The sequence below is a fragment of the Opisthocomus hoazin genome, chromosome 14, assembly GCF_030867145.1.
Source record: "Opisthocomus hoazin isolate bOpiHoa1 chromosome 14, bOpiHoa1.hap1, whole genome shotgun sequence".
Lineage (NCBI taxonomy): Eukaryota > Metazoa > Chordata > Aves > Opisthocomiformes > Opisthocomidae > Opisthocomus > Opisthocomus hoazin.
In genome coordinates, this window is record NC_134427.1 from 646,857 (window position 1) to 668,388 (window position 21,532).

General features: G+C 61.5%; 1 protein-coding gene across 1 annotated transcript in view; it reads left to right on the forward strand.

Moving 5' to 3' along the window:
- Positions 1–14,696, forward strand: part of AR (androgen receptor) — a 56,880-nt gene extending 42,184 nt beyond the window's left edge. The window contains exons 5-8 of the mRNA XM_075435126.1: positions 6,549–6,693; positions 7,567–7,697; positions 7,993–8,150; positions 9,243–14,696. Coding sequence (XP_075291241.1) covers positions 6,549–6,693; positions 7,567–7,697; positions 7,993–8,150; positions 9,243–9,398 — 590 coding nt within the window. The 3' untranslated portion in view covers positions 9,399–14,696. The remainder of the gene's footprint in view (positions 1–6,548; positions 6,694–7,566; positions 7,698–7,992; positions 8,151–9,242) is intronic.
- The last annotated feature ends 6,836 nt before the right edge of the window (positions 14,697–21,532 follow it).

A 21,532-nucleotide genomic window follows, 5' to 3' on the forward strand; every position in this document is an offset into this window, starting at 1 on the left:
GTGTGCGGCTGCTCCCCGCGCGGGGAGGGCTGTGGCTGCTCGGGGCTCAAGGTCTTCCTCGGGGTCTTGCTCTCTTCCCGCTCTCCCTGAGGGAGTTTTGCTCCGCGTCCAGGGCTGTGTCCACCAGACCTGCAGAAGTCTTCTCTAAGCAAGTACCAGCTCTGTCCCGTGACCCGCATGGAGGGGTGAGAGGGTAAATTCCCCCGGCGCATCAGAAGCATGCTGCTTCGTGATGTGAAAGTGAGATGGGCTGACAGGAGCCAAGGCTTGAGGGCTGGGACAGATCCTTCCTCACCATCTCTGTATTTCACAATCCAATTAATTGCAAAATAGCAGAAGGGAGATACAAAATCCCAAAGGTCTTTTTTGTGGCAGTCAGGTTGCTCTTGTGTGACAGGCTGGTGGAACGTATGTGTGATGCGTTCAGAGCCGTGATAGGGGAGCACATCGGGGTCGGGAAGTTTCCACATGGCGATAGTTAGCAGGTGCTGTAATGAAGATATCTTGGTGAGATGTGTGTTCATTGAATACGCTCCTTGGTCCTGAGCACAGAGGTTACCCGTCTGCAACACGCTGCCCATTGCGGGTTGTACGCCTGCCAGCTGGAGGAGTGAATTTAGAGAAGACTGAGATCACTCTGGGTGCAGCGGGATCCCCTTCACCTCCCAGCACCCTGAGAGCGGGGCGTGGGCACGATCCGAGCTGCCCTCCTCACCCCGGCCCTGTTCCTCAGGAAACGCCACGGAAAAGAGAGATCGTGCTCTTGATGTGCGGGGTGATAGGAGCAAAGGAGGAAAATGAGGCAAAATAAGCTTGTGGCTGCATGCCTAAACCTGGTGATGAGCCGCAGTCCGACGTCTGGCGTTCCCAGAAGTGCAGAGTCCCCGTGGGAGTAGGTTGGCCGGTGCTCTGGGAGGGGTGCGCGTCTGAGTGCGCTTAAATGCGGAACAGCCGGTTCTGTTTCTCCTATTCTGGAGTCAGAAAAGGTTCACCTGGCTTGTGAAACCGGGGTCAAATCATGCTTTGTTTCCTGGCTTGTCTGCATCAGACACCAAGATTGTGGTCAGACACGGCACCGGATCTCTGGCCCCGTGGTGTGCGCTGGTGTGGCAGTGCCCGCTGCCGCACGGCTGGCTCCTGGCGCCGGCACCCGCTCTGCCCGTGATGGCAGCTGGGTGAGATGGATCCTCATCTTCTCCTGTCTGAGGGGTCACCGCTCTCCGGGCAGCTCAGCGTGACCGCAGCCCGTCGGCCAGCCAGGGGCTGCCTCACGGCCAGGACCCGCGCTCCCGCCTGGGCGCTGGGGTGGGATGCGGCCCGGCTGCCCGCCATCGCACCGGCCCCGCAGCCTCACCGCAGCACCCCTGTGCCCGCAGCGAGCGGCCCCGCGCCGCTTTGTTTTCCCCAGCTTTCCTCAGCCGGGCTTCCACAGCGGGAACCACAAATTTCGCCACGTAGTCGTTCTCCTGGAGGGGTGAACAGCCGCAGCACCGCTGACGTGCTGCTCTCCGGGCGGTGGTCACGCCGCGGGTTGGTGCCGGTGCTGCCCCGGCACTGCTGCTGCCCCGGCACTGCTGCTGCCCCGGCATCGGTGCTGCCCCGGCGCCGGTGCTGCCCCGGCACCGGTGCTGCCCCGGCGCCGGTGCTGCCCCGGCACTGGTGCTGCCCCGGCGCAGCGGCACGGGGACGGGCGCAGCTGCGGGAGCGGGCGGCTGTGCCCAGGCGCTGTGGCCGCCTCGCGCTTGGGGCGAACTTGCAGAATCCCACCCCACAGGCAGAGGCAGTTTGCTGTCTATGATTTAAGTTACGTTTTGGTTAACGAAGCAGAAGCGTTTTCGGTTCCCGGTCTGCAGGTCAGCGAGGCAGCCTGGCGCTCGGCGGGCTGGGGAGGGGGCGGTGCGGGTGAACGCATGCAGGGGCAGAGCTAACGGGTACAAAACCGAGCCAATTTAAAACAGCAGGGTGCAGTGGTTTTTATCAAAACAGAAGGATCTTCACGCGGTCTGCTGGGAGGCTGGAGGCTGCCTAACGAACGCCGTGGCTGGCGAGGTGCAGCGGGAGCAGACGCGAGGGTTGCCCGGCCGCAGCACAGCCCCAGGAGGAGGAGCAGTGCCCGGGGCTGGCGCCCGCAGCCGAGCATCTCGGCGGGCGCTGCTGGTGCCGAGCGGCAAACCACGCTCTGCCCCGAGCCCCGCAGGGTCAGCGGCCTGGTGGAGCTGCCCCGTGCTCCTCAGGGCGTCCACAGCGAGGAGAACAACGTTACCCCTCTGCCCCTCCCCATTAATGAAGCGCATCCGGCAGGAGCATTGGCTTAACGAAGCGTGAGCAGCGCTGCGTGTCAGTCCAGACATCAGTGCAGAGCCGCGAGGGTTTCACTTTCCCGTCAGTGCCGCTGTGGGAGGAGGGGGAGCGTGCGGCTGTCGCAGGGCAGCCTCAGCCCGATCGCGCTGGCGGGGGGTTAGTGCTGGTCAACAGGTGATTGCTCACCTCGCGTCCTGTGCTGGACGTCACCTGCGTACCGAGAGCGATGGGTGGGCAGCAGGGTGTTCCTGCACTGCTTCCCCGGAGGTTTCAGATGTCCTAGAAACCAGACTGCACCCGGTGGGAGCGTTTCCGAATCCTGCTTGCGCGCAGCAGCAACATCAGCCTCTGTCCAATGCAGAAAACGTAGTGTCTGGCCCTTCGGACCCCATGCCGGTGAAATTCCGGACAGGAGACAGCAGAATCAAGCTGTGGTTTCCCTGAAAAGGAAAGACTAAATAGCCACAGCTTGCCAAGAAAGCTGCTGAAATGCGGGATTTAAAAATCTCATTAAAGCCGTTAAACCTCTCCACCTCAGGGTAAGTGGAAGGAGTTTGTGTTTTCCCTTTTCCTTACATATGAATTCAGTGAAGGTGTTACCGTTACTTTAGATCAGCGCTCAGAACATCCGTTTAGGATGGTTTTAGCTGGCAGCACGTGGGCAGTCCTCAGCCCATTCCCGACACTGTTCGGAGGGCAGCCTGCGAACGCTGAGTGGGCTGCGAGCGGCGGGGCCGGGCTGCGGCGAGCGGGCGAGCGGCCCGCGCGTCCCCCGCGTCCCCCGCGCCTCGGCCAGCGCTCGCCCTGCTGCGGCGGGAGGGGACGGCTTGGCAGAGCCAGCGCCGCGTCTCGCCGTGCCTGCCCGTGGTCGGGGCTCCACGGGTGCTCCAGGCTCTGCTTGCTGGCTTTTCTGTTCCAAACCTAGTGCCTCGCAGCGTGCCTGACTCGCCCGTTAACTGTGAGCCACAATTAACGGCGCGTCTTTGTCCGTTCTCGGGACAGCAGGCTTCCCAGATACCGAAGGAGTATGTGTTTGTGGTGGAAATGTTACTTAGGGCAGCTCGGGAGGTGCTCAGCTGCTGGTGCCTCGGGAAGCGAGCATCCTGGCACAGCAGCGCGTCGGGAGGGAGGAGAGGGCATTGATTTCCAAACTACGCTGCTTTACGATTATTCACAAGAAAAAGGTTATGCGTTGATCTTTTTCAAGTCATCAGTAGATTGAATTTTACTTTTGCTGTGATTTCTTTTTGTAGAAGTTGTCTTCATTTGGGTCTCTTCACAATATACCAGTGCTAAAAATTTAACAATATATCGTGGCACTAGGTTTATACTCATTTTCTTTTACTGTGATTTTGGCCATGCATCACCTAAGCTGCCTGGAGGGGGGAGGTTTCCAGGCAATGACTGGTATCTGGCTTCTGGAAATCCGTCTGGTTTCAAGGCGTTTCAGCTCAGACTGGAGCTGGAAGCAGCGATTCCTTTGCTGAAAGTCGGCCACTGTGTTTCTAGAGCTTGTTTTTGCAGATAAGCAGAAAGCCAGCTTTAAGTCCTGTAATAACAAATCTGTTGTGTTCAAATACCTTTCCTTAAACAGCGATAAAGCTTGCGCAAATAGTTTTTTTTTCAGTGAACATAATTGCAGGGTAGTGAACAAGTGCCCCAAAATCCTTGTCACAGCAAAGATTAGTGGCAACGAGCACTTTCACAGACTGAAAACTGTGGGGGGAGGAGAAGGGACCGCCGGCTTCGGCGCTGGTCTGCGGGGCACGGGCAGGCTGCAGCGTCGCGGCGGGGCGAGCAGGGGCAGGGGTGCTGCCGCGGGTGTTGGTGCTTCCCGCGGCTCCGTGCGGGGATGCGGAGCCCAGCGGAGCAGGGGCGGCTCGCTGGTGTGCGTGGCGGTTAGGCTGCAGCGTCTCGCCGGGCAGTTCTCGCAGCTCTTCTGAAGACGCAGAATCTGCCGTCGTAAACACGTTGGGATTGGCAGGATTTTTTGTCCGCGTGGTTGAGCGTGTCTTTCCTGGGGATCTCCTTACCCGAGCACGCTGGGGTGCGTGGCCTCGCCGTCCGGGCAGGAAGGCTGCGCTGGGCCTTCAAACGCAGAAGAAGTCCTGGCCGTTGGTCTCCGGTTTGGTCTGCTGCGTCATGCTCGCCCTTTTTTTCATAGGGCGTTGTCTGCTGATTCCCTCTGGGGACAAGATGAATTTTTCACACAGAATCACAGAATGGTCGGGGTTGGAAGGGACCTCTGTGGGTCATCTAGTCCAGCCCCCTGCCGAAGCAGGGTCACCTGGAGCAGGCAAAAAAGAGAGAGCCGGCTCCTTCGAAGGGAGATTTAAAAAGGGAAAAGACCCACCCGAACGGGTTGGGCGGGGGGTGAGCGTGCAGCAGAGAGATGGAATGTTCATCCTCATCACCCGGAGCCCGCGCGGGAGCGTTCCCCGCACCACCTCGCTGCCTACTGAGCTGCAGGGGCCAGTGGCACGGCTTCGCTTCAGCCAACTCCAGCGTTCCGGTCTTTTCAGAGAGGCTGGGCAGCAAAACAGAGCAGTGCACGTACGGAGCAGGAGGGGTTCAAGGAAGCAGTCCCTGTGAACGGCTTAGGTTTCACTGGGCGGTGAAACAGTGTCTGACCAAATGTACCGGATAAATAGAACGTTTTTCTGTAGCATGCAGTACTGTAATGAAATACGAAAATCAAACGTAGGCGTGCCGTGCAATGAGTGTCACGGACTGCGTGAAGTCCCTGAGCTGCCCGGGTGCCTCGCCTGCACTCGTGTGCTGTGGCCGAGCTGCCGGCAGGCTCGCGTGCCGAGAGCTGCGGGCGGCAGGCACCGCTCCGGGCTCGGTGGGACCCTGCTTGCACACAAGCTTCAGTTTCTCAGTCCGGTGACGTGCAAGGTGAAAGGAAAACGTACAAACACAAAGAGAGGTTAGTCAGCTACGACACACGACGTGTGCTCATTCGCAGTTGGCAGCTTCCCTAGCAAGAGCCAGATGCTTGCTGGGATTATAATTATACGCAGGAGGTGTTAGGAGCGCTTTAATATTTGATTCAAACAACATCTGATTTTCTTGAAGCAGATTGCATTTGACTGCTTACAAGGATCTGGAAAAAAGTGCAGTGTTGGAGGTGATGCTTGTGCGCGTGCTGTAAACACGCCTGGGGTCTGACGGTGACACCGTCGAGGAGTGCTGGCTGGGATTTAATTGAAACTTTTGTTTACCTTGCGATTCAGCAGAGGTTTTCACACTCGTGTTCGTAGTCGTTAGAACTGCATTGTTGGGTTTGACCGAGAAGCTGAAGCAGCCTGTTAATGTGTGATGGGGCCTTGGGGTACGTGCTGGCTTGGAGCGTTATACGTCAAAATTCATTTACTTAAATTTGTTGAAGTCCTAACGGGTTGCAAATAAAGGAATTTTTTGGCTGATTTCCTAGAGTGCCAGAGTGCCAGCGAGGGAGGTGTGTGGCCGGTGAGGGCTCCTCTCTGCCGCGGTGCCGGCAGAGCGCGGCGTGGCACGGCTGGTCGCGCTGCGGCTGGGGCCCCGCGGCCCTGTGCCCGACTCCTTCCTGCTGCGGAGCGAAGCAAACGGGTCCTCGTCGGCCACTTCTGTCGCGTTGGACGCGCTCTCTCGCGCGGCGGCTGCGGATGTTTCGGAGCGGAGGCTCTGGGGTTTACGCCATGGCGGCAGGGCGTACGGCGCGGGGCGGCCGGCTCGGTCTGCGGTCTGGTCCGTGCTGGGATGGCGGCGGCAGCGATGGGGGTGAGCCCGGTGCTGGGGGAGCCGGACCTGCTCCGCACCCGGGGCTGGGCTGTCGTCCTGCTCCGGCACCCAGCCTGTCACTGCGTCCCATCCGCTGGGCCTTGGTGCGGCGGTTGCAGGAGGGCGCTTGCTCACCCCACTGCATCGTGCGGAGCCTGCAAACGGCGTCTGAGAAGGTCTGTGAGACTCTCCGGGGGAAGATGGCATTGACTGCCTGCCTTTAAAACGCTTCGCTGCCTGTGCTCCGCTTCATCCCCTCGCCCTGCCTGGGGACCCCCGTTCTCCGCTTGGCTGCTCGTGGTTGCCCATCAGGGTCTGTGCACCCTGCGGCTGCGGGTGCATGGCTGGGACGGGCCGGCTCAGGCTGCGGACCACCTTGTCCTGGCAGGAGCGTGGCCAGAGAGCTGCAGGCCGCTCGACAACAGTCCTGGTAACTGCAGGAAGTCTGCATTGATCTGTAACATCCCTCTCTTGTTCTCTAATAGGATTTCGCAACCTGCACGTGGATGACCAGATGTCAATAATCCAGTACTCTTGGATGGGCCTTATGGTTTTTGCTATGGGCTGGAGATCTTTCACCAACGTCAACTCCAGGATGCTTTACTTTGCTCCAGATCTGGTCTTCAATGAGTAAGTGCGAAACAGCAGCAGTCTAGTGCTGTGCTTTGGGTCAGGCTGGGTGAGAAATGAGAACAGGTCAAGGAATTTGCTTTCCCGCCTGCTTGTGGAACGCGCAGCGTGAGTAATCGTGCTTTCAGAGCCGAGCAACAAAGCACAGGAGGGCCCTGCTTTTCCCCGCTGCCTGCTCCGCAGTGGTCTCCGGGAGCAGGAAGCAGAGATGTCTCCTTGGTGCTCCCTCCCCCTCCGTCAGCCCTGCCTCGGACTCGGCGTCCGTCGGGGCAGCAGCAGGTCCCGCTGCCGGGTGTGAGGGGCCGGTCCGTGCAGACCAGCCTGGCTTCCCGCGGGTCTGGGGTCCTGGTTTCATCTCGGTTGGTCAGCTGGGGCGAGCAGAGGCAGAAGCAGCCGCATGTTGTGAGCTCCTGATGTCAGCTCGGAGGTGGGGGGTGCTGCCACTGAAGCGCAGGAGGTTAAAAGCCGTGACGGCAGTAGGCGAGCCCGCAGCTTCTCCCCAGGAGCTCCGAGCTTCGCGTCCCCTGCGCATCGCCACGCTGGCGAATCCTCGCGGTCGGTCGCCAGCAAGGCAGCGGGTCAGAGGAACCCCGCCGCCCCCAGGCAGCCGTCCGTCCCCGGACAGCGAGCAGTACGCGCGGGCGTTGGGGAAGCGTCGTCTGCTGCCTGCGGGCGCGTTCCTGCCAGCGTCCCCCGACAGCGCGCAGGCTCTGGGCGTGTGCCGGGGTGGCGGGGCCAGCGGAGCGTGTCCTTGCCCGTGCCTCACACGGGCGATGCTGTGACCTCCTCCCCGTGCGCGCACGTCGTCGCCCACGCGTGACATGGGCGACGCCATGACGTCATCGCCGTGTGCTGCACATCTTCCCCTGCCAGGTACCGGATGCACAAATCCCGAATGTACAGCCAGTGCGTCCGGATGCGGCACCTCTCTCAGGAGTTCGGGTGGCTTCAGATCACGCCCCAGGAGTTCCTCTGCATGAAGGCTCTGCTCTTCTTCAGTATTAGTAAGTCCTGGCCTCCTTTCCTCAGCTGCTCCCGCTCGCTGCACGCTGTGGAGCGGGAAGGCAGCGCGGCAGTGCGTTACCGTGGCTCAGTTTCGCAACGAGCGCTGAGCAAGGGTCCTCGGGTTAGCGGCAGTCCCACAGGCTGCTCAGAGGGAGGGCCGCAGCAGGAGCAGGGCTGGCGGGCAGAGCTTTGCTCTTAGGTCTGCGCTGGCCGCTTCTTCATCCTTCCTCTTGCTCTTTTACTCCCTCCGCTCTCTGAGCAGCTCTCACTGTTTCCTTCCCTCGTTCCGTCCAGTTCCAGTGGATGGCCTGAAGAACCAGAAGCTCTTTGACGAACTTCGAATGAATTACATTAAGGAACTTGACCGTATCATCGCTTGCAAGAGGAAGAACCCTACCTCCTGCTCTCGGCGATTTTACCAGCTCACCAAGGTCCTGGACTCCGTGCATCCTGTAAGAGAGGACAGTGAAATGTCTATCTATACACATAAGAAACCATAGCAGCCTGACCTAGTTGAAGATCTCCCTGCTCATTGCAGGGGGGTTGGACCTAGACGACCCTTAAAGGTCCCTTCCGACCCACAGCATTCTGTGATTCTGTATAAGAAAGACACTTTTTACAGTGAGAAGAATCAATCGCTGGACCAATCTCCCCAGGGTCGTGGTGGTCCCATCACTGGAGGTTCTCCAGATGTGTGTGGGCAGTCTCATCCAGGCTCCCTTTCCCAGGAGAGGTTGGACTGGGTGACCTGTTGAGGCCCCTTCCAGCCTGGGCTGTCCGGTGATTCTGTGATTCGTTGTGGTTTGGTTTTGAACTCATGGCACCCGTTTGCAGGGACAGCATTGCGCTGTGCTCCCCGGGGAAGGGACAGAGAAAAGGTGTCACTGACTCTGCCGAGGGAGCGACAGTTCCCCGTGTCTGTCGCTCCCTGCAGTAACCGCTCTGGGGCTTGGGTGTCTGGGCTTCCTCTTTCAGCAGTGAAAGTTGCAGACGATACTTTCCCATCGTCAGCATGGCAGAACAGCTCAGAATCTGAGAGCCCCCGGTGAATCTTCTCCGGTTACAGCAGTGAAAACAAATGCTCTGTTTGTGACTTGAAGTTGTACTGGTGAAACGTGAGCCAGACCTGTCCCCTGTCCTGGGGCTCGGCTCCCTGCCCGTACAGCTGCACGTCTACAGGCAAGAAGTGATTCTTAGTAAGTGGAGTCAGCGGCATCTGCACGCAGTAAGACGAGTTTCTGCAGGGGTAAGGAAGTGCCATTTTTGTACACCCCATTTTGTGGGACTCGGCGATGTCCGAGTGTGAAGGGCGATGGCAAGGCAGGCTGCGTGCCCCCAGGCTGGGCGCTTCCCTCGCCCGTCCCCGGCTGCAGCCCTGCCGTCGGTCGCTGTCAGCGGGGCGGCGATGGCCGGGGAGCGAAGCCGGTCCCACCGCAGCGAGGTCTGGCCCTGGCCTGCTCTGCCAACTCGCGTCTGCTCGGTACCTTCCCAGAGAAGCCGCTGACCGGGGCCTTTGTGCTTAACGAACTTTCTTCCTTCCCCAGATTGCCAAGGATCTGCATCAGTTTACATTTGACCTTCTGATCAAGGCGCATATGGTGAGCGTGGACTACCCTGAAATGATGGCCGAGATCATCTCTGTGCAGGTTCCCAAGATCCTGTCTGGAAAAGTCAAGCCCATCTACTTCCACGCACAGTGATCTTCTGGAGGGGCCTCCCAGCTCTGCCACCCCCATTTCAGCCATCTCCTGCCGTTATTTCTGCACTCCTGTGCTGCAGTGCCTTGGGGAATGCCCCCGCCGCGGCGGCGTGCCCGGGGGACGGGCAGTGGCAGACGACTGCCTGCTGGGATTCCGGAGACTGCTCTTTTTTCCTGAGGTACCTCGGACTGAACTACCTGCCGCGGCTTCTGCCGGGGCTGGGCTGGCTCGCTGGGCTGGGACGGGGACTGTGGCACGGTGGCAGCGGCACCGTGTCTACGCGCTCTCGTCTGTGTGTTTTCCATGGTGACTTTTAGTGGCCCAGGGCCACAGGAGATTGGGGGAAATGCCAGCAGTTCTTGGGTTTAGATCCTTTTTTTAAAAACAGAACAAGACAAGAAACAGGTCGAACCTCTAAGTTTGCGTGTGGGTTACTTCAGTGGCCTCCTTCGGGCCTTTTGTTTGCGTTACGGTGCTGGGAAGCAGATGGGTTGAAACACTGCAGCAGAGGAACAGAGAAGAGCCGCGGGGACGAGGTGGATTTGCAGCCCGGTGAAGTGACGGGACCTGCTGGGGGTCGGAAGGCCGCCCACCGCCGCTGCAGGGTCTGCTCCGGCCAGCGCGCGGCCGCCGGCCCTGCAGCCCCGTCCGCGCTGGTGGACGGGAGCATCACCGGTCGCCAGCGGAAGGGCCGGAGGGGAAGGCGGCCTTCGGAAGTCCCCGGAGCGGGCGGGTGGCCGCTGTTTTCCACCTTTGACATCCTTCCCGCGGCCGCTCAAGCTGGATCTCGGCCTGCGCCGCGGACCCCCGGGCGCCCAGCAGTCGCGTTCCCACCCTCGGCAGCCGCCGCTCCTCCGTCGCCGCCGTACCCAGTTCCGCAAGTGCCTGACGCCCTCGGACCTCACGTCACACCCTGCCCTCCTGCGCTGGGCACCGGCCCAGCACCAGCTCTGTCCTGCCCGCGGCCGCACGGCTGCCTGCCCGTCCGTCCCAGCTGCTCCGTCCGATGCCAGCAGACGGGCATCCCGGGAGCGACGTGGCAGGGCCGGGACCTGCGGCACCTGCGAGGCCACGGGACTCCTGCTGCTCATCCTGCCCTGTGGGTAACGGCCGGTGCTGCCATGTTGTAAACGCAACGCCGGAGAGACCTGCGCGTCCCGGCCGCGCGCACGGCTCCTGCTGATTGCGGTGGTTGATTGCAGCCGGGGGGACACCGCCCTGTGCAAGCTGTGCCCTGTGCGTGGTCCTGAGCGCCCCATCCCGTGTGTACCACCACGCGTGCACCATCCTGCGCGCACTGTCTCGCGTGCATGGTCCTGCGCGCGCCGTCCCACGCGCACGGCTCGCTGGCGGGCGGTGGGTTCGCCGGCGCGGGGCTCGCGGCGGAGCTGTGCCCACCCGGAGCGCCGGTGCAGTCCTCCGGCACAGAGACCCCGCAGGCCCGGAGCAGGTGCCGGGGGCTGGGCTGCGAGGTGCGCCTGAGCAGAGACGTACATCGCATGGCGCTGCAGCCGCCTGCGCAGCGCCGGCCGCTGGTGCTTGTCAGACGTCCCTGGGAGGGGGAGGAGGGGGTTCAGGCCGATTGATCGCCCCGTGCGTCGTCTCCCCGCGGTGCGGTGCAGAAAGCAGTGCGAACGCTTCTGCTGCGTGGACCGGTCCCGAGCTGAGCATCGCCGTCAGCGATCCAGGCGAACGCCCTCGTGGCACCTTGTCTGGGTTCTTTGCAAACTCAGCAAGAACAGACAATTTTCCTGAGGCTTTTCAGTAGTTTCTGTGGGATTTTCATTAAGAGAAGGGATAGGGAAAAAAACCTAAAACTGTCCAAGGGGAGGATCTGTCTTTACTGTCATTTGCAATGGGTGTTCCTCCCCTGCTAGGTACGGCTCTGACCGTGCTCTTCCTCCTGAAATCCCTTCAGGCAGGTGGCAACAGAGTCTGTCGATCCCCATCCCGAATGCCAGCCAAGGGGACGGTGCCCGCCGGCGTGTTGCCTGCCCGATGCGTGCCGCCCGCGTGGGTGACGCCGGCGTGCAGCCCCCCCCGACGGGGCCGGGGAGCAGCGGATGCCTCTGTCCACGCGCACACGGAGCCCTGCGTGTGCCAGCGGGGCTGGGGCTGCGTTCTCTGCCTCTTCAGAGAAAACTTCTGCAACCGTTTCAATGTAAAGTTGACTTTCTGTGATTCCTGTTAGGGGCTGACCGGAGGAGGTGGGAAGCGGGGTGCCCAGCACCTGCATCTCTCTGCTGGGGGGTTAACTCTGTTTCCTTCTTTATTTTCATGGGCTGCTGCAGGAACTGGGGATAAAAGAGGCCTAAGAGATACCAAAGTCTGGGTCCTGCCATATATCTTTGTGTTTTCTTCTGCGTTTCCTTGTCTGCTTCTGCTTTAATAAAGCAAAGAGAATGTCACCATCTTGACCATCACGTAGAAGGTCTCCCTGAGGCTCCCCTCGGGCGCCGAGCCCGGGAGAGGGGACCCCCGTGGCTGTGGTTGATCTGGGAAGCGTGGGGGCTTCGTGCTGGCTTAATCCGGGTCGTGGCTGAGGCCGTCGGCCCGGGGCAGCGCGTGTGCACGGACGGGCACGGTTTCGTGAGAGAACGGCTGCGAGATGAGGTTGCCCTCGGTTGGCGCGGGAGGAGCTGTTCCTCCGCCGGGTGCGATGCCAGACGGCGCGGTGCGGCTGCGTTCCGGGGCCGGCGGCCGCAGCCCCTCGCTCCCGCCAGCACTGTCCCCGCTCAGCAGGGAGTTTCGCTCCGCGGGAGTCGGAGCGGGGCAGCGGCTCGCTGCCTGGAGAGGCTCCGCCAGCGGTGCTGGGGCCTGGCAGCGCTCAGCGCTGTTCCCGTGGAGCTCCGGCCGCCCGCCATGCCTGGCTCCGGGCGAGCGGAGTTAGTGCCGAGCCGCGCGCTGTGCGCTGCGAGGCGGGCGCGAACGAGCCAGCCGTGCGCAGGAAGGCAGGGCCGGACGCTCGCTGCCGTCGCCGCCGCGCACAGCCCTCCCACGCGCCGCGCGGTGCCGGTGGGGACGCTGCCGTGGTCCGCGGGGGTGCCGAGGTGGTGCCCGGGGAGAGCCGGCCTCCCGCGCAGGGTCCCGCGGCTGTCGTCTCTCCCCAGGCGGTTCACTGACATAATGTATGTTAAACGTGTATATATACAAAGAAACAAAAGGCATGCCCCATTTTATATTGATAAAGATGACACTTATTTAATGTAATGCTCTAGGAGAGTTTCTTTCCTGATTGCAGAGTGATTGCGACTAAATACTCTTCAGGAGCTGAGTCAGTGTGTGCCAATATTGATGGAAACTTGTAATTTAGCAATTTTTTCTGGGTAGGCACTGCCCAGCTTTCAAAGTTCCATCCTTTCATGGCATGAGTGGAGCATACACTGGCGTAGCCTGGTGTCGGTATCTGCTTCTCCAGCTTCCTTGTGGCTGATTCTGGTTAGACAGGGACAGTGTTTGCACTCGAGAGGTGACGGAGTGTCCTGTATTTCTGCCCTCTTTGGCTGCACAAAGTGTCCTTGCACTTGTGGGCAGAGTGCTGGCATTAGAGGGGGTGGCTGGTTCCTGACTGCTTCGAAGGGGGCTTTTAGCGGCACAGAAGCCCTGTCTCGTCCCGTAACGACTGGCCGAGTCGCGCTGCGCCCTCCCGCCCTGGCGCCCGCTGTCGCGTGCCAGAGAGCCGGGAAGGCGGCGGGGCGAGGTGCGGTGCGGCCGGGGCCAGGCGGGGACGGAGCCCTGCTGCAGGTGGCCCCGGCGCTGGGGGGAGCGGCGCGGGCTGCAGCCCCCGGTGCCAACGCCACTGGCGGTGCCTGTGAGGACTTCTGCTCGTTCCCTTTCGGAATGGCGCGGGAACCTGCACGTGTGAGTCAGAAGATGAATCTCTGCACTGCACAAAACCACAGCAAATTTATAAAAAGCTGCTCTCTGTGCCAGGTAGTTTGTGCTCTGTGGCAATTGAATGCTGGTTTTTTATTTGTTAACATGTCTCTGTAATAAAAAGAGTTCTCTATATTGATATATTTTATTTTCTTTGTAATAAGCCAAAAAGCTCATTGCTGGTGCCTTTTTGCCTGGGGAGGACTCCCAGCCCACCGCTGTATTCGTAAAAGTAACAAAGCGTAACGTCTCTGCAAATGCTCGTTTCACCGTCGCTGAGAACAGTCGTGAAGCAGACGCCGCAGGACCACCGAAAGGAGCAGAAGCAGCCGCCTGCGCAACGGGCAGAAGACTTCCAGGCACAGCGCGTGGTGACGTGGCGGCGCACGGCGAGGGCTAAGCTCTCGGCCTCCTACGCGCCACGTGGAAAGAGCCTTTGCACGTCTCGGTGGGACGCGCTGCTGCGTTGCGAACCTTCCCCCTCTGCAGGATGGGCCGTGAGGTCGAAGCACACACACCTCGTGTTACTACGGCTGCAGTTGTAGGAAGGTTGCAGCACTGTAGTCTTTTTCAGTCGCCTTTCAAAACTGGCCAGGTTTTGCCCAAACTAATGGCATCCGAGGCCAAATTCCGCTTCTAGAGACGGGCGCTAGTTGGATCGTTGCCACTGCTCTTTTTTTTTTTTTTTTTTTAAATTGAAACCGAATGCATTGAATGAGGAAAACCGAGCCCTGCAATGTTGCGACGCTGTGGCGACTGGCGAGCAGTGCCGTCCGCTGCTGTGGCCGCCGAGACGCAGTGCAGGATGCCCGGGAGCTGGCCGTGGCTCAGGAGTCCCCGCTCGGGACTGAAGGACGTGTGTTCTCGTAGCCAAACCGAGGAGCCTGTCTGGCGTCCGGGTTAAAGACAGAACCACTCGCACCACGCCAGGGGAGATCAGAATCCTCACTCTTGGACTGTTCTCGTCCATGGCTGGGTCCCGTGCGAGCCCTCGGCCTGGGCTGTGCCACAGGGCAGACCTTCACGCTTGGTGTTCAGCTCTTTTCGTAATCTTAAAATCTGTTGTTGTTCTGAGTACAATAGAGGCAGAATCTCGTTTGCTGAAACACTGCTCTACGCGTGTATTTGGCTTTTGTTTCAGTTATGTGCATGAAAAATGTTATCTGGTGTGACAAATATTAGCTATTAAAGATGCCAGGAATTAAGTGGGTCGTTTTTCAGTGGACAAGGCTGTGTGTTGGGTTATTCATAGGCTATTTTTCACAGTCAGATTTTGCTATTAATCACATGTCTGAACTGTAATTCATTTACACGAGTTGACTAATCCTTTCATATGTACCTCTTTGGGTCTTTTAAATTGAGTTTCATTTGATTAATGTATTTCTCAAAGCAAGGAGCTAATAAAGGCCAGTGTCCTCCTCCTCTTGTTGTTTTCGGTATCTTTATGAGCAGTTGTAAATCCGTTCTGCTGGAACTTCGTTGTAACATTGACCTGCGCTCTCCGAATAATAAAAAAGACTGCTTATCAGCCCACTTCTTTAATTCAAAGCACAGATGTGAGTACTGCACCGGGTCAAGATTTTCTTCGCCATGAGACAAAGCAAAGAGCTTGGGAAAAGCCCAGCACCTCCTCAGCCCGCAGCTGGCTGGCAGCGGCTGGTGGGTCACTGCACAGCAGCTACGGTGCCGGTGCCCCACGAGCGCGGTGGCCTTGGCAGGGCGAGGAACCTGGCCTGTGTGGAGTAGTGTCAGGGTCAGTCATCTGTGGGGAACCTGGTCCCGTCCCTCCAGCTGAGTCACCGTTAAAAATGAATGTGTTCTTTTCAAAATTCACCCTTAATCGACACTGAAAAACTCACTGCCATTCCTGGGCTGCGGTGCCGGCTCACGTACCTGTCAACATCTTTTAGACCCAGCACCCCCCCCCCCGTCAAACTTTTACCTTTCCGCTGATGTGCCCCGGGATGTTCAGGAGCCGCCGGTCTCACACCTCGTGGGGTGACGGACCCGGTCCTTCCCGTGGCCACGCATCTCCCACCCTCCGCCGGCCTCCGCCCTGGAAGGGGCTCCAGCCCTGCGCAGCGTTGCCCTGTGCGAGAGCAGCGAGCAGATTGGCCCAGGTCTGGCCAGATTCCCTTCCTCCGAGCTGGTTTGGCTCTGCTGTGCTCCACCCGTTCCTGCCGCACACCGTGCGTCCCTCCCGTGCGGCGTGCACCACGGCCTGCGGATTGCGCGGCCGTTGCCGATCGCCCTGCCCGTGCCAGCAGAGTTCTGCAGCCTGGCAGAGCTGCTGACCACTGCCATGCCGGCGTGGTGCTGGTGCCCGTGCTGAGCCGCGTGCCTGCAGGGCTCCAGAGCAGCCCTTGGAGAAGCTGCTGCTCTCCAGCTGAACGGCACCGAGCTCTCTAAACAGGGTCTGGTTACTCTGAGGAAGAAGGCAGCAGTCGTGGTGTGCAAGCCTGGGGGGGTTCAGCCAACATCTTAAGTCCTTACTCTCTGCCCAGAGCCGCACAGACACAACCGGTGAACGCCTGGCAAGGACAGCTTCTGGTGCTGGCAGGGTGGGGCTGGTCAGAGCACAAGGTCTCCAGATAAAGTCGCCAGCGCCACTGTGGGCTGTCTGTTGGGAAGTCCTTGTGACTGCTCACAGACACGCGCCAGCAAAGGCTCCAGGGCTCATTTGCCTCGTACCCAGGTCGCAGAGCTGCCCGTGCCACGCTGCACCAGTCACTGCCCCGTCGGCGCGATGGCCGTTCATCACCCCCCCAGCCGGAGGAAGACTGGGCAGGGGTGACAAGTCTCTGCTCAGAAAGAAAGGGAGGGAGGAGAGACACACCTATGAGATCTCATGGAGGTGATCATGCAAAAAAAGAGGCACTTTTCCCTTCTCTGCCGCCCGCGGCACAGCCCCGTTCCCAGCCGGGCTGGCGGGGAGGTGGCGGCTGCTGAGCCCCAGCACCTCGGTCGGGAGGTGGCGAGCTCCCTGCTGCCGGGGTGGCCCGGGACGCTCTGTGCCAGCCGGGCAGGGGCCAGAGACCACCAGCAACGCCCCAGCCCCCAGCCCACCACGCGCAGAGCCCACAGGGATGCGGGATGCGCAGCTCCTGCCGGGCAAAGCTGTGCTCCTCGGGCCTGGATGAGGACCCCCCCAGCCCTCCATGCCGGCGGGGACGGGGGGCTCGGCGCAGCCCAGACTGCAGAGGGAGGGGAGAAACGCTCGGGCCAAGGGCTCTGTCCTTGGCACTGCTCCTGCTCTGGAGCAGAAACCCACTGAATGTCCACAGTAACCACCCAGTTTAGCGACAGCAGCAGACTGCAGCAGGGAGGACGTGCTGGGAGGTCCGAGACGGCTGCAGAGCTCCACGTCCCGCTGCCAGGTCCATTCTTCTGTGGGTCTCTGCAGATTCCTGGCCCTAACGCTCCTGGCCCGCGCAGGAAATCGCCCCTGTCCCAGGCAGGCTGCTGGGTGCCCTTTCTGGATCTTTGTGCGAACGAATGCAGCCGGGACTTTCTTCTGCGCGTCCCCGTCAGGCGGGCGAGGGGGCTGCGGGGGGCACGGCCGCAGGCGGGGCGCAGCGGGCTGTGCTTGGCAGGGTGCCCGTCCGCTGCGGGATGGGCTCTCGCAGCAGGAACCAGGCGAGGAATCAGTTTTACTTTGCCTCTGTTGTTTTTTTTTTTCTTCTCCTTCCCTGCAAACATCTCAGGTCAAGCAGCCCTAAAATGGCTCCGTGCTTTAGCGCGGTTTGCTTGCCTTTGTGCCCAGAACAGCCACTGGGAAATGTTTAAAACAGAGAAATCTCTCCGTTTCCCGAAGCGGTACCGAGTCGCTGCAACCCCCCCCCTTGGGCAGCGGTTTCCCTCCCCGGGGCCCGGGAGCGCTGCGCAGGCTGACGCCGCGGCGCGGGCGGCTGCTGCGCTGCCACAGGGTCTGGGCTGCACCGGAGTGGAGGGACACGCTCCGCACGCCGCCGCGTCTCGGGGGTGCGGACGGACCTCGGCCAGCAGCGCAGCCCAGACCCGCTCCCGCCGCGGGGACCCCCGGGCAGCGTCCCCCGCGGGCACCCACCTGCAGCTGAACCCCGCGCCGGCCGGGCTGCCCCGCTCCTCCTCCAGCAGCAGTCGCTCCGCCGTGGTCTCCGGTCCCCACGGGCCCGGGCAGCCCCTCCGTCCCTGTCCCCCTCGCCCAGCCGGGTGCAGCTCCGCAGGCGGACGAGTGTGGGGTGCTGGGCGAGCAATGCGGGTGCTGAGCTGTGCCGCCACGCACGCGTGCATCGTGCCCCGCGTGGCACCACGGGTTCACAACCCGGTCATCGCACCGTCCCGGGGCTGACAGTGTCTCACAGCACTGCTTCCTCCCAGCCGAGGAAGGGGAGAGGAGCCGGCGGGACACCGGCTTTCCCTAGGGCTGAAGCTGCCTCCGGGCCGCTGCGACAGAGCGACCGCAGACCACGGCCGGAGGCTGCCGCTGGCACAGACGCCGGCTGCAAAGGGCTCCCAGCTGTGCGGAGCTGAGCGGGACGGTGTGCTGAGACAGCAGGGCCTGGTAACGAGCAAATTAATTGTTCATTATGAAACGATTTGTGTAACACAAGCTTTTGCAGCTCCCTGCGGGACAGACTGATCAAACCCCTGGGCCTCACGTGGTGCCAGGGCTGCGCTCAGTGCAGCAGCAGAGCCTGAGGCCTGGGCGAAGGCAGCGGTGGGCTCCTGGGGCTCGCTGCTCCCCTCCCGCCCAGCGCCGCGCTCGCTCGGCCCGGCCCGAATCCCCGCGGGAGCTCCACGAAGCGCGTTACGGTGCGGGTTCAAGGGGCGAGCAGCGTGCAGCCGCTGCGGGAGTGCAGCAGTGCGCTGTGCCTGCCCAGCCTCTGCTGCGAGGCTTTTGGGGTGCTGTGTGGGTTTGGTTTATTTTACCACGCACGCACACGCCCGCTTCCCAGAGGAAATCATCCTTACCGTCGGGAAACGCGTGCAGATGAGTAACGCGGCGGGGAGCAGGCAGCTGCGCGGGGCACGCGAGGCTCCGGGTGAGGAGCAGCGGGCGCAGAAGGGCTGGCAGTGGCCGGAGGGATGCTGCACGCGCCAGGCGCTCGGCTGCTCGGCGGCGCGGGCTGCCTGCTTCTCGCTGCCGCTGGAGTTCGCGTCTCGGCACCGCTGGCAGCTCCCGCGTCCCGCCCCGCAGCAGCCGCAGACCTCAGCCGGGTCCCGCCGACCCGCGTGCTCTCGCCACGAGGGAAGTTGGCCAGCGCTGGGGTTTGCTGCTCACCCAGCGCCGCGGGACTCCCGCCCCGGCTGCGGGCAGAGCCCGGGGCAGGGCGAGCAGGGCGCTGGGTGCCGGGGCCAGGCGGCCGCAGCAGCGGGCGGGAGCGGGAGCAGTGGGTGCCGGCGCCGCGGGGGGACAGCGGGCCCGGGGGCCACGGGCTGCGTCTCTCTAAGCCTCCATGGGAGCGGCAGCGTTTTACGTGTGATTTCCAGACTCCCCAGACAGAGCTTCTGCCTATCAGGAGCTCTCTCACAGACTCCGCTGGGGCTGCGAAGGCACTTCTTCCACAATCTGCTGAAAATGTAAGGAAAATAAATAAATGTCGTAGCTTTCGCTGGTTCAAAGCATCTCCTGATTTTTCAAGCCAATCGCAGGATTTTTTTTTGGTGGCCCGACTCCTGATTTATGGATGTATAGGCCAAGTAACGCTCCTGACGGCTGCCAAGAAAACGTCTGCCGTGGAAAGCCGGTCCTAAATCAGCGCATTCAGCTGGGTAATTGTGCAGCGGGCTGGGCCAGAGAGAATTGTGGAGCCTGAAACTAAGACTCTGATCTTGCAAGAAGGCCTGCGTGGGTGGATTCCTGTGCCTTTATGGGTCTCTGTGCAGCACATAAATTTTAGATGTCAGTGCTCCACTAAGTACATTTCAATTCCAAATTTATCATATAGATGTGTCTACTGAAGTGTGCCTCTAACCTCTCCAAATTCTTCCTCTGCAAAGTCCTCACTGAGGCTCAGTCTCCGTCTTTCAAACTTCTTGTTTTGATATCGTTTCTCTGTATAAAAACCTACAAGGTTTTGCTTAGGCTGGGAAATATTTTTCTTGCTCAGATGAAATCAAAATGTTTTCTGTAAGAAAGCAAACCACGCACCTGTGGGTTGAGACACCAGAACGGCTGGGATAGTGCCTTGGTGCTCGTTCCAGTTTGTAATTATTCAACACAAGGGCTAACGGGAAAAGAGACCGGTTTCTGTCCCTGGAACAGTGGTGTTCTGAAGGCACCCAGCCCTGGAAAAATTACAGCCCCCGAAGGAAACTTCTGAGAGAAACAGGAGCTGAAAAAGCCCTCAAGCTGCTGCTTCAGCTGGTGCCACCCAGCCCCAGCGTCTGCCCCGGGCAGGGGGTGCCCCGGGACAGGGGGTGGTCCCAGGGCAGGGATGCTCCGGGGGCAGGGGATGCTCCTGGGGACAGGGGGTGCTCCAGGGGCAGGGGGTGCTCCTGGGGCAGGGGGTGCTCCTGGGGACAGGGGGTGCTCCGGGGGCAGGGGATGCTCCAGGGGCAGGGGATGCTCCTGGGGACAGGGGATGCTCCGGGGGCAGGGGATGCTCCTGGGGACAGGGGATGCTCCAGGGGCAGGGGGTGCTCCTGGGGGCAGGGGATGCTCCGGGGACAGGGGATGCTCCTGGGGGCAGGGGATGCTCTGGGGACAGGGGGTGCTCCTGGGGACAGGGGGTGCTCCTGGGGCAGGGGATGCTCTAGGGGCAGGGGGTGCTCCGAGGGCAGGGGGTGCTCTGGGGGCAGGGGATGCTCCAGGGGCAGGGGGTGCTCCGAGGGCAGGGGATGCTCTAGGGGCAGGGGATGCTCTGGGGGCAGGAGGTGCCCCCCCACCAGAGATGCCACATGTGGGGCTGCGCCCGCCGCTGCCCGGTGCTGCCGCCTGTTCTCTCCAGCGTGAACAAGGACCTTTCGTTAGCTCCGGGTTCGAAGCACCTCACACAACCCGCCAGCCCGGAGCCCGAGCGGCGGGGACGGCCGACGCAGCGAGCCCCTGCCAGCCCCGCGGTACCCACGGCGGCTGCGCTGGACCCTTCGGGCCCAGGTTGGCACCGCGGCCGCAGCGAGACCGGGACAAGCGGCTCGTCTGGTGATGGGAGGGCGGATGGGGGCTGCTCCCGAGCCCACCCACCCCTGCACGCTTCATCCAGCCCTTCCCTGCATCCCGCACCGCTCGCAGCACGCGGCCCTGGCCCCCCTCGGCATCTCCTGCTCCTGGCTGCAGCTGCACCCTGCGCCCGCGGTCCCGGTAGCAGCTCCCGTCTCACCGTCACCACTTCCCTCCCCAAATCATCGCTGACAGAGCTTCACCCTGGCCTTCCGAACCCCGAGGGTAACTCGGCAAGAAGAGCACCAAGCACTCCCGGGATGAGGAGCGGGAGGAGGTTTCTAATCATGAGAGCAGCGAGATTTTGCGGTCCTTGCTCGGGGGCTGATGAAACCCTAGCCGTGGTTCAGAGGGGATTAGGTGAACCTGTCAAAGGGCACACACACACGGCCTGCGACGGGCAGGACCCGCGGGGCCATGGGCCATCTCCAGGCCGTGTCCCCGTGCCGCCTGTCCGCTGTGGCCCCCCCAGCCCCTTGCCTGCCCCCGTGCTGGAGGGTGCACCCCCCAGCCGAGCCCCGGGCCCCGGCTTGGGCGCCCGCCTGCGTGCCGGGCTCTCCTACCCCTGGCTTTGACCCGAGCCCCCCGCGGGAGCGGTTCCACCACCCGAGCCCGGCACTCGCGGCGTCAGGGGCCGCACGTCGGGCTGAGGAGCTGCGGGGAGGCCCCTGCCAGGCTCCCCGGCCTGTCGCGCGGCAGCAATTTGATCAGGACGGTGGGTTCTTGCCAGCCCACGTTATTGGGATTGTTTTTTCCAGCTGAAAAGACAGGGAAAGCCAAAAGGGAGCGAAGGAAGCCCTGCACGCTGGGCACCACGAGCCTCACGCGGGAGCTGCGCAACTCGGCCGGCGCTCGGCCCCTGCTAACGCAGAGCAGAGCCATCAGGAAATCGGCATTTCGCTCCCTGCCAGGAGGGCGACTTTCTTCTTTGGTAAGAGGAGAAAGGCCAAGACTGTCAGCGTGCAGGGAGCTGCAGTAAATCACGCTGCGGGGAAGGTGCTCTGGGGACACGTCCTCATGCCTGCTCCCGGCAGCGGATGGTGCAGGGGGGGTCACGGCCACCAGCAATTCCCGAGGCTGGAAGCAAGAGGCAGAGGCCTGGGGGTGCCGGCAC